At 43.9% G+C, this 15,790-nt stretch overlaps 1 protein-coding gene across 5 annotated transcripts in view; it reads right to left on the reverse strand.

The window, feature by feature from the left end:
• Positions 1-15,413, reverse strand: part of FMNL3 (formin like 3) — a 51,666-nt gene extending 36,253 nt beyond the window's left edge. For 3 of the 5 annotated variants that reach the window (XM_032492768.1, XM_014553248.2, XM_006177692.3), the window contains exon 1: positions 15,020-15,413. In XM_032492768.1, coding sequence (XP_032348659.1) covers positions 15,020-15,145 — 126 coding nt within the window. In that variant the 5' untranslated portion in view covers positions 15,146-15,413. The remainder of the gene's footprint in view (positions 1-15,019) is intronic. The other 2 variants (XM_006177693.3, XM_006177694.3) reach the window with 1 other exon arrangement.
• Positions 15,414-15,790: the final 377 nt, after the last annotated feature.

Consider the following 15,790-nt stretch of genomic DNA (forward strand, 5'->3'; position numbering starts at 1 on the left):
ACTTCCCTCTCAGTGGGCTACATGAGAAGCAAGACTAAATAATGCTGACTTCCCAGGAAGCCCCATCAAACCTGTTTTTGGACCCTAACATTCCTTCTAAATATCCCCCTAAAACTCACCCCTAGGCCCACAAACCCCAACTCGCCCCAGAGCAGGTACTCAAGGGAGAAAATGGAGCAGTGACTAGGGAGGAGACACATTTCTCCTCCAGTTAAATACAGCCCAGGACCTCTGCAAATTAAAAGCTCTCTCTTTACTGAATCCACTCAGCTTTAGTTATAGGTCATACTTTTTATTTTTGTAACCAGCCAACCCACCAAATTATAGGCTCAGTCCACGAGCAGGCACGCCAAACACCAGGGCCAGCCTAGCAGAGGCGCTGCCCTTTCTGGCCTGAGGCGGGTACAGGAGGGAGGGCTGAGCACCAGTCAAACCTGAAAAGGCAGAGGGCACGATTGTTCTGCTGGCCAGAGTTGACTGAGGAGTTCTCACTCAGGCCAGCATGCTGCCCAGAGGGAGGCCAGATCCCAGGGCTCTCAACACAGCAGCCACAGTGAACTCTTTACACTATAAAGCAGATCAGGTCACTCCTCAAACTCCCTACCAAGGCTGACAAGGTTCCCATGACCTGAGCCCTGCTAACCTCTCTTCTGCCTTCCTAGACCTCTCTTTAGCGTCCTGGTCCACAAATCTGGCATTCCTTCAGTTCCTTGAATGTGCAAAGTTCCTTCCCACTACAAGGTTTACTCAGGTTGTTTGCTCTTCCTAGAAAATCCCTCATCTAGATCTTTACATATGGCTATGAGGATGGATGGGAGGGAATGGGGGAGCTGGGTCTGCAAGACTGCAGTAGAGAGACCACTAAGGAGTCTACTACAATGGACCAGGCAAGAGATGAGGACCAATTACAGCAGTGGTAGTACACAGGGAAAGAAGGTGAGAGGAGTAGTAGCCTAGAGCGAATCCCAGGTGTCTGGCCTGGATGACTAGCTGGAGGGTGTGCCATCCCCCAACCCCTCACCCTAGTTCAGAGTACAAGAAAACACTAGCAGGTAGAAAGTAGGTCAAAAACACTGGACACTCTGCAGTGAGCAGTATTTATTGAATACCTACCTTGAACAAAGCATTGCTAATAATACAAATTATCTAGTACAAGACAACATTCTACCTTAAAAGAAGGCAAGAAAGATTTGGCAAAGGCAACAATTAGCCCCAGACTTAATGACTTGAAATAGAAACATTTTTTAGACATCTGCAATTCAGGGGTAACATGTGGGATTATCTCTTATCCAGTTTTACTTAAATCAAATAATTCTGATTCCCCTAACCTGTAAGGACTGAGCATTTATTTCTTGTATATATTTTTCTAAGTGAAAGCAAGTTTATTTAGAGAGCTACACATTCCATAGGCAGAATACAGTCCATTTCAGAAGGTGAGAGTGGCCTAATTCTTGTACATTTCAATCATTCAACTTGACAAGCAAATTCATGATGGCCAGCTAATTTCTATTCCCCGCCGAAACACTAGGCAGGAAGGCGTCCAGAGCCTTTTCTGACAATCAGGGGCTCTTCAGACAAAACTCTGAACTGACAAACCATTCTGATCCAAGCTCACCTCTGTCTCTAACTAGGATCTTCTATCCCAGCAGGTGGAGCTCCTGGCTGCCCCTCATGTATCTGGCTCATTCTTCCTCTTTAATCCCCTCCCATACTGCTCTAGCCTACAGCCTCCTCTCTCCTGATCCACACTTGTCACCTTTAAGACCTGACTTAAAGTCCACATCCTCCTGAGAGTGCCTGATTAGCGATCCTATGCCACACTCATCCTTCCCTAACCCTCCAGTCCTGTGCTGGGAGCTGTGTGCCACCTCATCACCTCATGATCTCATTCGGTCTTCACAAAAACATGTGATTGGGCAAGACAAACAGTATCCCCATGTTATGGATGAAATAACTGAGGCACACAGAGAGCCTCTCAGATAACCTGAGGACACACACTTGTTTTAATTCTCTAGTTGTTCAAAGTACAGTTCTAAATATACACATATTTGTCCCTCCAACTTAGCATCGTCTTCTATTTCTCTGGTATTCTCCAAAGCACTTGAGAAAGTGCTGTATATACAGCAGGCACCTAAGACATACTCCTTAAATAAATCACGAAAGGAAAGAAAATGAAATGAAAGTAGAAAGTCTCTCATAGATTCCAAGGCTGCCCCTGGTCTTCACTTGGAGGGAGCCTTGGTTATGCCCTCTCCTAACAACCTGTTCTTTGCTTATATTTACTTGTTTAATATCTGTCATTCCCTCTAAACTTCATGAAGTCAGAGGTGGTATTTGTTTTTCACCACTGTATCCCCAGTGGTATCACTGGCACATAGTAAATTTTAAAAAAAGAAATATTTGTTGAATAATGGCTCATAGCGAAAGAGAATGTGACAATGAATGTATGTATGTTCATGTATAACTGAAAACTTGTGCTCTATACTGGAACTTGACACAACGTTATAAAATGACTATAACTCAATTTAAAAAGTGTTAAAAAAAAAAAAAAGAAATATTTGTTGAATAGTGAATGTCCCAATATGATAGCTGGGATTCAAACCCAGGAGTCAGGATAGCTGACTCCAAAGCCCAAATCTGCCCACTTCACCTCTCAGCAAAGGAAAATTGGTTCTACTTTCCCTATATTCTGCAGTAATCCATACAATCCTCACCAAAGCAGTACTGAAGTCAAGAGGGGCTGACCCTCAAAAGAGGAGACTATGGTTAAGGATGTGGGCTTTGGAGTTAAACTGCTTGGATTCATATTCTGACTTCACCACCTATTAACTGTGTGATCCTAGGCAAGCTGTTTAACCTTCCTAGATCTCCATTTCCTCAACTATAAAATGGAGATAATAATAACTATTTCATAGAGTTATGGTGATTAAATGAGATAATGTGTGTAAAGAGCTTTGCAAGGTGCCTGGCAGACAATTAGCATGCAATAAACGTTAGCTATGAAAATGATTAGCTATCCACATTTCTGGGAGACAAGAATCTAGAGAACAGGGCTTCCCTGGGAGTCACGACTGCTGAACTGACTTGACTTTGAGAAGCTTAGCTGCAGTGAAGCACAGAGCTCATGTTTATTCTCTTTGCTGACTTCACCTGCTCCAGCTTTGCTAAGGCTAGAGGTGCAGCTTTCACTGGCTTGGAAATCAAAGAGGCTAAAAATATACAATCTGGCTGTGTCTGGGGAACCAAGATTGTGCCTACTTTTAAGAGTTTAAAATACAGCCTCAGGGCAGAAGAGCATCTCTTAGGGTTCTTTCTACCATAAAAACTAATGCCAAGCTCGGCACAGGGCAGGGAATGACCCCACTGGTGACCTTTCTCCCTCTAGCTCTCTTCTTTTGGCTCAGTGCAGAGAGCAAGAAAGAGGAGCTTTCTTTTTTACAATAAAAGTTGAGCCCTCCTCCCCTATTTTTATTCCTCCTTTTCCTTTAAAGGAAGAACAAATACATGGGTACATATTGTTAAAAATTAATCAACTCAAAAGCTTACAGAATAAAAATGGAGTCACTGTTTGGCCCCCAACCATATCCATCCCCCTCATAGGTCACCACAGTGACCAACAGCTTGGTGTTGGTTGCTCCAAGACCTTTTTCTATACATTTACATACAAACATGTGGCTATATAAAGCATTTTATGGTCTCCCTTTAATTGCCTCTTTTTTTTTTTTTTTTTGCTTTCTTTCTTTTTTTTTTAATTGAGGTATAGTCAGTTTACAATGTTGTGTCAATTTCTGGTGTACAGCACAATGCTTCAGTCATATATGAATATACATTTATTAACTTTCATATTCCTTTTCACCATAAGCTACTGTAAGATATTGAATATATTTCCCTGTGCTATACAGTATAAACTTGTTTATCTATTTTATATATACCAGTCAGTATCTGCCAATCTCGAACTCCCAATTTGTCCCTTCTCACGCCCCCCCGCCCCTGGCAACCACAAGTCTGTATTCTATGCTGTGAGTCTGTTTCTGTTTTATATATAAGTTCATTTGCCATTTTTTTTAATATTCCACATATGAGTGATATCATATGGTATTTTTCTTTCTCTTTCTGGCTTACTTCACTTAGAATGACATTCTCCAGGGCCATCCATGTTGCTGCAAATGGCATTAATTTATCATTTTTTATGGCTGAGTAGTATTCCATTGTATAAATATACTACAGCTTCTTTATCCAGTCATCTGTCAATGGACATTTAGGTTTTTTCCATGTCTTGGCTATTGTAAACAGTGCTGCTATGAACACTGGGGAGCAGGTGTCTTTTTGAATTAGGGTTCCCTCTGGATATATGCCCAGGAGTGGGATTGCTGGGTCATATGGTAAGTCCATTTTCAGTTGTTTGAGGAATTAGATGATTATATTTATACACACACACATATCTTGGAGATTCCCATCAGCCACAACTATTTACTAAGTATCTACCCAGTGCTGGGTATTTGGCTAGACAGTGGTAAGCATACAGAAAGCCTCCACTCCCATGGAGCCAACAGTCTGGGGTGACATAATAAACAAGTAATTAAACAAATAATTTTAAAATGGAAAATAATACAAAAGAAGTTAATAGGATGAGAAGATAGAGAATAATAATGAAGAGAGGACTCTCTGAGAGGTGGTATTATTAAAACTGAGCCCTGAAGCATACATAAACTGGATTGAGCCATTTGAAGATCCAGGAACAAGGCAATTCAGGAGAGGAAACAGCTTGTGCAAAAGCCCTGTGAGAAGAAGGGAGACTGTCCTGAACTAAAGGAAGGCTAATGTGGAGGCTGGCAGTCAGGAGTGAGTAAGGTTTAAGAAGTCAGCAGGAGCCAAATAATGCACAGTCTTAAGGGCCAAGGTGAGGAGTTTGCTTTTTTTTTTTTTTTTAAAGACAACGAGAAGCCAAGAAAGGTGATGCTCTTTGACTTGTATTTTAAGTTTGGCTGCTTTGTGGAGAATGGATGGGAGGATGGAGAAAGGGGCAGTAGAGGAAGTTGGGAGGCCAGTTGATTGGATATGATACAAGCCAGAGTTGATACTGGCTTGGACTGAGGCAGTGGTAGTAGAGATAGGAGAATGGGTAGATAGATTTGAGACATATTTGGGGGGATGGAATTGGCAGGGTTTGCTAACAGACTGGGTATGGAGAAGGAAGAAGGAAAAATTAAGGATAACTCCCAATATTTGCCTTGAGTAACTAGATGAATGGAAAAGAAATAGAATTGGACAGGAAATGGACAATCAGGTTTTCCCCCGGTTTTTACTGCTAAACAATGCAGCCTTGAGGATCCTTTCCATGCACTTCCATGCACACGTATGAACAGTTTTGTAGGACAGTTTCCTTGGAAGTGAGATGCCCAGGTTAAGGGGTAGGCACATTTGAAATTGACAGACCCTATGAATGTCTTCTAAAATGTCTGTACCAAATTACACTACCATTAGTGGAGTATTAATGTACCATTAATGACAAACATGGACACTGTCGATCTTTAAAACTTTATCCAGACAATTGGTATAAAAGTATATCAGAGAACTGCTCATTTCCTTGATTTCAAATGAGGTTGAGAATTTTTTTCTTTAACTTTTAATACTATAATTAACATATAAATACATTCTCCTTGTAAAAAATGTCAACATTATAAAGCTGAATTCTCTATGACTTTTCTGTTCTTCCTATTACGTATTTCGGAGATAACTATTGTTACTAGTCTTATTTGTATCCTTCCAGACATTTTTCTACACATTTAAAAATATACATATAAAATCAAGGATTAAGCATCTTTTAGAAGCTGTATTTCTAGCAATCTTTTAGCATGAACAAAAAAATCTAACAAAAATTTTACTTAGTCTAAGTAAGTGACATTTAAGCTGAGACCTTCTCCAGGTTCTCTGAGCCCTGTTTTCATCACCTGTAAAACAGAAGTGAAATAACTGCCTTCCAGCACAGTTGTCAAATTAAATGAGAAAACACATGTAAAAGCACATGGCATACACTCAACAAAGGTGAATTCTCTTTTCTTAACCTATACAAGTTAAACCTAAGCATTTGGTGGAGACCAGAAAACTGAGCCATTCCTATAAAGATGAAATGGGAGACTCACCCAGAAAAAAAAACATTTTTAACCTTGTCCTGAAAAATCTTTTTTCATAATAAATAAGGCCCCCAAAAGATCTGAATTTTTCTTCAAAAATTTTAGTATGAAATATCCTAAGCAGTCAAAAATATATAGGGTTTTTTTGTTTTGTTTTTGTTTTGGGTAAGGTAGAAAGCAAAAGGATGTAAGGGTAGAAGTAACTGCTAGAGACTGTATGTTTGAAGTCCCCTTTCAGGCACACACCAGGAAGTCAACTGTCTGGATTTTCCCAGAGACCTTAGGCCTATGGGAGGCAGTTGCGGCTTTGGGCGGGTGGTACCTGCAAGCATAGGATATGACCTAACCTCACTGCAAAGATGGCATTGCTTCCCCTGGCTTGTCAGAGTGCATCCTGTCATCTCTACCTGGATCTTCCTGGAAGTTCTGGCTCAAAGGGGCAGATCCTACCAAAAAGTATCCTTAGTCAAAGTTAAATTAAGACATCCAGGGGCCAGAATATCTCCCTCTGAATGGGAGTCAACCAAGTTTCAACAAGCTCCCTTTTTTGGAACTGCAGCAGAGGCAACATTTTATCTGAACTGGCAACCAGGGCTCCCTTCCCCTTATAAAAATATTGGGTACTGTTTGTATTAAGGAGCTACTGCAGTGGCTTCTCCTCACCCAGCTCTTCCTTCCTCTAGGCCCAAAGCCAGGGATTCCCTGGCAGATCTAAGAATGAGTTTTAAACCCCCAAAGTATTGTATGTGTGCAAAGAACTAGGGGTCACAGGTTTAATTAGATCCCAAAGGATCCAGAAGCATTATTGAAAGAGCTCTCAAATATATTCTCAAACTAAAAGAACTTTACCCCAGCTTGAGGAGCTAATGGGGTTAGTAAAAGTCAGCAGTGAAGCATGTATACCCCAAACTGCTTCTTGATAAGTCTTAGGATAGAACCTACAGTACAGAGGGAATAGGGAATCAGTTCTTAAACCTACAGAAAGATGTAATAAGAAGATGGAGGTCCACCTCTTGACTGAAGGTGTAATAGGAAACGGGAAAATAAGACAGCACCAAAAACTGTTGCCCTGCCTTTACTTTTACTCCTCTTGAAGTTTCATCCCCAATTGCGACTCAAGTCGATTGAGGTACAGATTGACAGAAGTTAATTCTCAGCAGACATGCTATCAGCAATGTGGGTAGGATCATTCTTTATTGTGTGGGACTGACCCAAACACCACAGGATGGTCAACACTCCTAGCCTTCGGGCACTAAGTGCCAGAAGCACCCCTAGTCACTAGGATAACCAAAGCATTCTCACTTTTCACCAAAAACTCCCTCCTGGGACGATACCGCCATCAGCTGAAAACCACTTTAACTTACAGGAATAGAGGTGGTATAGTGGGTAACGTACATGCCCACTATAATCTATAAATATTATTTGTAAAGCTTTTATAGATTATAAAGCATTTTTACTATGTTGTCTACTTTAAACAACTGCAAAACCCTGTAAAGTAGGTATTATCATCACCCATTTCATAAGGATGAAATTGGCTCAGAAATTGGCTTTGCCTAAGGTCATTCAGCTGGGGAAAAGAAGAGTTTATAAAGCTGGATCAGAACCCGAGTGTTCTGATTCCAAAACTAATGTTCTTTCTTTCAAAACATCCTTAGCCTGCAAGAGTCTCAAATCAGCTACTTCCATCCAGGACAGATGTTTTCTTAAGGTTTCATGGGAAATATTGGGTCGATCTAGGGACTGGCTCCCCAGCTCCTTGCAAGGAAGCTGGTAAAAACTGAGCAGAAACTAACTGCTGTAAGCTGTAGATAGTTCTTAAAACAGGATAACCATCTCCTAAAGTACCCAGACACCAGGCTCATGCCCAGCTCTTTAAGAGGGGCTGAGCAGTTGGAGGAAGCTATGATATTCTCCAGTCTACATCTGAGTAGAAATGAGCAAGCAGGGGAGGAAGAGAATATATCCCTTCCCTGTTAATGTTTTAGGGAGTCAGAGGCAGGGCCACCAGCCCACAGAGTCCTGGCAATAACCTGGGTGAGGATGAGAAGGTGGTAAAAGATGGGGAGGGGACAAGGGAAAGAGATGAGGACAAGAATTGAACCACCACGGGTACAACAGCCTAACTCCTTCTTCTGCTTGCAAAATTTGCCACGTAAATAATTCGGCCATCTTCTTGTGATTCTGAATACCCTTCAAGGACCTCAAAGTACTTTATAAATTGAGAAGAGGGTGCATATCAGTAAAGGTTCCCCCAGAACCCTATCCACCCAACACACAAACTTCCACCCCTCAACTTTGTGGTGAGGTGATGGAAGACAGAAAGGATCAGAGAATCTGGAAAGAGGATTCTGAAAGATGAAAAGAAGAAGCAGAGAGGAGAGTGGCAGGCAAAGACAACCAAAGCATCTCGAGGACAGAGGGGCAGCTTGCCACCTCTACATCTTTCTTGTGGGATGCATTCTTCCTTGTGTAAGGAAAACAGGATACAAAAATGTGGCTCTGCTGAGGGAGACAAAAGAGAGACTGGGAATGGGAACTCAGGAATTCTAGCTGCCTAGTTTATCTCTATTCTGGAACTCTCTTCTTCATGGATGACAATCCTAAAGCCCTTAAGTTCCCATATGGTGTTATTCAGAAAGGGGGCCCTAAAGTCCCCAGCAAGGAGCACGGGGCGGGGGCTGCGTGGAGACAGCACCCTCTCTTATCTTCAAAGGAAAAGGTCCTTCCTTTCCTCTGAAGTACATTTCCGAACTGGAATGAACCTCTGGCCTTTCCCTGGCACTGCATCAGCTCAGCTCAGACTTGGGAGAAACATTTCCCCAGAATGGAGGTGACCAGCCTGGCTGACCAGATAACACCCTGACTTCAGGCAGCCAGCGCTGCTGTGCCCTGGGCTGACTGTAGCCAGCTTTGGGGCAGATACTTTGGTCTTGACCACAGAACCAGGGCCCCGGCTCTGACCAGCCTTCCCAGGCAACCTCAGGGGCACGGGAGGATCTGTGGTCTCATTTCCTCTCTACCTTGGCTTCTTTTTTTCACTTCATTGAAGATTAGCTATTTCCACCACGATCAGTTCCTGTTCTCACCAGCTGTAGCGGTTGTTTCCCCACAGACAGAGCTATGAAGCACTGGTGTGGCTGCCACCTGGACTGTCCCAGCTGCAGAAACAGACCCAATAAGTCCTGAGCTAAAGGACTTTTTTCATCACAGATAAAACAGCAGGGAGGAGAAATTATGCGGCAGGAAGTAATTCTAAGAACTCCACAGTGGATACACTAGTATCCATTTTATTATTATTTTAATCTTACATAATAGTTATATGTGCTCTGAAAAATATTTTATAATGAAAAAGTGTGGAAAATGTATACCTTTATTACATAGAAATGTGAATATAAAATAATGAATGAATCATTACAATAATGAATGAATTACATAGAAATATGAATATATAATAAATCCCCAACAGAGAGCAAAGGAAACAGACAAAAGATGGCCAAAACACTTATGATGAAATGTTAAAAGAAATGCAAAGTAAAACAAAATACCATTTATCACTGATTAAATTGACAAAAATTCTTAAAGTTAAACCATTCAGTACTAGTTCGCTTACAGAGAAAGGGAGACACATTATCCATGGAAAAACCAACTGATACAACATTTTTAGAAGGCATACTTCTCAAAGGCCTTGAAAAACCACATTATTATACTACAATTTAAAAAAAGCATATACCTTTGGTCCAATAATTCTACTTCTAGCAATTTATCGCAAAGAAATAATCAGAGATACACACAAATATTTACGCACAGGATAGTCATCAGTGTTAATTACAGTAGCAACAAAGAGAAAAATATAAGATAAGGTGGTAATAAAATACTATATTTTGTAGTACTTTGCAGCCATGAAATCATGATGCTGAAAAATATTTAAACAAATGAGAAAATGTTTAAAATAGTGAAATTAAAAGTCAGTTTATAAAACAATATGCACAGTATGACTCTAATTGTTAAAACGTGAATAAGTACATTAAAATGTTAATAGTAGATGGAGAGATTACAGGTGATTTTAATTCTCTTTATACTTTTCTATATAGTTTATACTTTTTATATTCTTTACTTCTAAATTTGCTTAATAAACATGTCTTACTTCCATAATCTGGAGAAAAGCTATTCTTAATCCTCCTGCCTCGCTAAAAGGACACTCACATGCATTAATCTCTTTAAAAAACCGTTTGGAAATACATACTTAGGACCTTAAAACATTATATCCTACAATCTAGCAACTTCAGTTTGGGGTTTCTATCCTAAGGAAAACTAACTATTGAAAAGGTACACCAAGATGTTCATTATAGCATTGTTTGCCATGGCAAACAGAAGCAAACAGCCTAAATGTCCAACAATAGGAGGACAGTTAAGTAAACAATGGAACATTTACTTTACAGACCATTGTACAAGCATTTAAAAATGTTTACAAAGACTACCCTGGAAAAACTAATGAAATAACAAAAGCGGGGGAGAAGGAGCCAAATTGGATATATATATGTGTTTGTACACATACCTACACATACATGCTACTATTGCAACACTGTACAAAACCCTATGTAGACAAAAAAAATTTGAAAGGTTTTAAAACACATTGTCTCCATTTGCTAAAATAATGGAGAAAATATGGATTTTTTTCTTCAATCTAAATCTTTGATCGTTTCTAATTTTTAAATTGCCCACACTTTTTTTTTTTTTTTAAAGAGAATGAGTATTACTTTAAGAGAAAAAAGAAAAAAAGCAGAGTCTCCCAATGAGCAATGAAAACATTCCCAATGACAAGGAGTCCACCGCAGCAGTTTCATCTCCCTCCCACCTACTCCCCACACCTCCCCCAGTCTAAAGCAGGGTCACAGGGGAAGGTCAAGGAATGAGGCTCCTCTCTGTGGCCTAGGGTCTTCTCAGTGGGGTCTCTAAACAAGTGGGTTCCTCTGACCAGCTGCTGTCAAGGGCCCTTTCCCTCCCCCAAGTCTTATTCCAGCCTGAACTAATTCACCACAATCCCCAGAGCTGGGAAAAACATTTCCATCATGGCGATTTGGAACTTGATATTTAGTCCAAGTTTTTCCCAGCCCCTTTCTATGTCAAAGGAGGCCCCTCAAAGGCTCTTGACAACTAGCACCCAGGTCAGCTTAGCCCCCACATCAATGCTACACTTACAGCAAAACCGCAACTCATCAGTCATCACGAGGGAAATGTGAAAGGAGGAGCCACGGCAGGGACAGCCTATCACACAACCCCATCCTCATGCCCTGAGAGCCTCCTCTTGAGGGATATTCAGAGCTTTTTCTGGCATCAGACTTTAGACTTTGTTTCAAATTTGTAATAAGCCAGCAAACAGAAAAATCAGGGTGCAAACCCAGCAAAGGCAGGCAGCTATCCTCTTAAACCATTAAAGCCCTCTGCCTCCCCTCTCTATCTAAGGAAAGGCCAGTACTGGCCAGTATACTAGTTTCTGGGTAACTAAGGTTGGGTAGTAATCTAGTCTGGACCAAATTACAGAGGGCGGCTTTGCCAGACTAGAGATCAGCTCTCATACAAGAATTAATAAAGAGGAATTCCAATAACTGTCCATCCTAAACTTCTCAGTCCTCAAGAGAATGGAGGCTGCTGCCAAGACAGGGGGTAACAAAGGATCCAGAGGAAACAGTAGTTTCAAATCTTTTTAATATCAGGGCACAACTAGGAAATAACACTATTTGTACAGTAAACTGGGTAAATATTGGAAGCTGATCTGGCCAGAGGGGACTGATCCTGGACCTCAGCTGCCCCCAGGGCTGAGGGGGTCAGTATCCCAGCATACCAGTAGGGAAGCCCTGGATTAGGGCACTGGGTTGGGTTAGGACTCTTGGGATCAATGTCCTGCACAAATCACCTCATAGCTTCAGACCTCGAGTTCTCCAACCTCAGCTGACAGGCTGTGGATCAGATCATATGTCAGCACTAGAAAGCTAGGAGCCTGTGGTCTTGACTCAGCAATGATACAACTTCCCCAGCCAGGGTGCTTTTCAGGGGGGTTTTCCATAGATATATTGGGACTGGGGAAGCCCTCTATGTGACAGCAGCAGCATACCCTGAGACTGGCTATACAGAATGCAGTAATTGGTTTCATGAGATTTCTGAACTTAAAATGCCTTTTTGGGAACACAAGTGATCTTAGACCTGAGTCACTGCTAAAAGCTACAAATTTTTAAATGGCCATTTACTAAACATATAGTAGATGTCAGACTCTGCTCACTAAGTACCTGACTTCTAATTTCGTTAAATTCACACAATAACCTCATGTGGCAAATACTATTATTATCTCCATTTATAAGAGGAAACTAAGACTCAAAGAGGTTAAGTAACTTGCTTGAAGTCACTTTTCTAACTGGAGACTAAGAGGGGCCAGTACTTGAGCCCACTTTGACTTGAAAATCCATATGTTTAGCCAGGACACTAGCACATCATCTCAATAAAACCACCAAATAGCTTTTACATAAACCAGATCAATCATACTGAAGCTGACAATCTGGGAAAGAAAATGGTGAAAATGGAGAAACTTATCTGACTCTTTTACACAATCAAGAAATGAAACTAATCTATATTGAGTACCTACTGGATGCCAAGCACCTTATATACATGGCTCACCTGATTCTCAAAATCCTCCCAGGATGCGAATTATTAGCCCCAATGTACAGATGAGGAAATCTGGGCTTAGGGAGGTTAAGACAATTGCTAAGACAGAGCCCCTGCTTTTCCTACTACACTATGCTTCTCCTGACTGTCAGGAAATACACCTGAGCCTATTCCAGGGTCAAACATCCAACAGCCAGCACTGTTTCCAAAGGATGGTGGAAAAGGGCACGTTTCAGGAACAGAGGAAAGAGGGGTCTTTAAGAGCCCCCAGAGAAGAACTCAAATCCCCAAGAAAGCATGACTCCCCTGTGCTGGAAAACGGAGGTAAAATCCCCTTCTCTTCTAAGTTAGCTAACTAGCCCTGGCCTGCCCTGTTTCAAACCCAGCAGCAACAGCTCAGGCACACAGAAACAAGACCAAAAGCCACAAGGAAACAAATCAAAACTTTATATAGAAAGGAAGGTTTGCAAGTGGGTGGTCTGGGCCCTGGCTTGACCCGGGCTCTCTGGATAGTAATCAGGATACCATGTGCATTTTGTGAATATCAAGCCATTAATTTGCCAACTAAACAAACTTGTCAACCAAACTCCAATGAGGATAAGATCAACTCTGGTTGTGAGCTCTCACAACAAACAGCCGGGCCCCTACCTAAGGTAGCCCCCTACCCAGTCCACCTCTGATCATCCTTTTCTCTCCAATTTCTGTAGCTACCTCATGCCACTCGATGGGGATTTTCACACCCCCACTGGAGTGCAGATTCCCTCCCACTCTTTTCCCCAACAGTTGAGCTCTTGTTCTCAAGGGTACCGAGTCCCAGGCTCTCCTCCTCAGGCTCTGAGATGGCCACAGCACATTAGTAATCACTGAGTCACGCCATTGCCCTGAGGAGGCTGGGGGAAATGCAGAGAGCCACAGGATGTGTGGCCCAGATCCCTTTGGCCCGTCACAGAGCTAATGGGCAGAGAGGTGCCAGCTTCCCCTGGGAACCCCATGGACCCTCTCTGATCTGGCTGTGGTGCCAGTGGGCTGATGTCAGGCTCTGCACTATCAGAGAGGCCAGGATCTCTAGACAGCTTCACTGATGCCAACAGATCTAATCTTCCTATTCCAAAGCAGATGAAATCCAATAAGGCTGCTAAGTCCACAGCTTATCCCTCCTTACAGGCAAAGGCAAAGTCAGCCCTTCAGGCCATAGTAACAATAACTGCAGCATTAACACTGCCTCTTAGAGAGTTCTTTGAGGAACTGGGAACTATTTCCCCAAGTTTCTCTAAGATTTACCTCTGTTAGCAAACGTTCCATCACCTAGTTCACTTTCTTTCTCCAAAACTTCATTTTTAGCTCCAACAGATCCTCTCTGTCCACAGAGCCATTGACATTAAGGTCCAATTCCCACACCAAAGAAGAATCCCAAAGTCAGCTCTAAAAACTCATGCATACAGATCACTTAAGAACCTACAGAAAGACTAAAAAGAAGGACAGGCAAAAAGCACAACAGCCACTAGGGCTTAACATAAAAAGGAGGGGAGGAGGACGCGGGATGGTTTGTGTGTATTGTTTCAATTGGAAAAATACACTAGTGAAATGGCTTATCCACATGTTCAGCCCTTTTAGGCAAACCCACTGTAACTTTGCAGGATGCCTGCAGGCCGTTCTTAAAATAAGAAGAATGGCATCACTCTTTATTCCACCCCCTTCAAGAGCTGCCAGGCCCCCTTTATTCCCCCTCCGCTCCCCCAAACATCTGGTCCGGGCTGGGAGTAGGACCCACTCCCTGGAAAGCCTCCATGTTAACATGAGAGGAAGTCTCCCTAGCCAGAGTCATAGTCGGACCTACGCTCAAGGGTGGGCTGGCCCTGAGCTTCTGAATTCTCCCGCACCCGCCAGAGGCTTTGGCATGAGAATTCTAGGGACCCGGGGAGACTGTCAGGGAAGTGGCAAGAAGTGGGAAGGGAGGCAGAAGGGGGAGGGAAGAGTAAGAATTCTGGATCCTGGGGCGGTCCCAGGCTGAGGACCCCTCCTTCTAAAGTGTCCAGCAGATGAAGCGTCGTTCGGGAGGTCCCCGTCGGGGCTGCTCTGAGGTTCCTGGTAAGGCACTGGGGCCCGACGTCTGTCGGGGCCCTGACTGAAGTGTTGGGCCAGATTGGGGAACCCGGGTAAAATCCCACCCAGAGCGCCAGGACCTGGCGGGACGGTAGGAGGGGGAAGGGACCAGGCTCAGCTCTCACCAGCACCAAGGCGAACCTCTCTTCCAGCTCACAGGGCTCAGGCATCGGCATCTTGCCGGGCGGCGGCAGCAGCGAGACAGAGGGCGGCTCTCCCGGGCCCCCCTCGGCGCTCTCCAGGTTGCCCATCGCGGCGGGGGCCCCCTCAGGGGCCTCAGCCCCCCACCCCCACGCCCGAGGGTCTTGGGCTCGGCCGCTCAGACCCGGCTCCTCCCTCAGAGCGGGCTACCCCAGTCCCGACTCCTCTGCTGGGTAGGGGGTGCCGGGGGCTCCTCGGGGTCCGGCGGGAGGCGACGCAGCGGACAGCGGCACCAAAGCGACCGGCACCGCGGCCACGGCTCTGGCTCACACCCTCCTCCTCGCCGCTCTAGGCGCGCCGTCCCGACGCTGCCCCTCCCCGCCCCCCGCGCTCTTCCCCTTCCCCCCCACTTCGCTTCCTCCCACCCACTCCCGGCCGGGACTCCTGCTTCCCCCCCGAGCGCCGATTGCAGCAGCGCGCCGCGCGCCCCATTCATGCAAGCCCCGCCTCTCACCCACAGGCCTCCCGGGCGCCCCGCCCCGCCCCGCCCGCGCCTGTGCCCGATTGACGGCCGCAATTGCCAATCACAGCTCCTCCCGCCCCTGGCGGCCTCGCGCCTGACGCTTGGCGCGCCCTGGCGGCCTTGGTGCGTATCTAATCCTCGCAGTTGCTGAGGGCGTTGAGATGTCTGCTGGGAAACGCGGGAAACGGTCCTTTTCCACAACAGCTCAAAATGTGTACAATTAGGTAAGATA

This window comes from Camelus ferus, chromosome 12 (assembly GCF_009834535.1).
Source record: "Camelus ferus isolate YT-003-E chromosome 12, BCGSAC_Cfer_1.0, whole genome shotgun sequence".
Classification (NCBI taxonomy): domain Eukaryota; kingdom Metazoa; phylum Chordata; class Mammalia; order Artiodactyla; family Camelidae; genus Camelus; species Camelus ferus.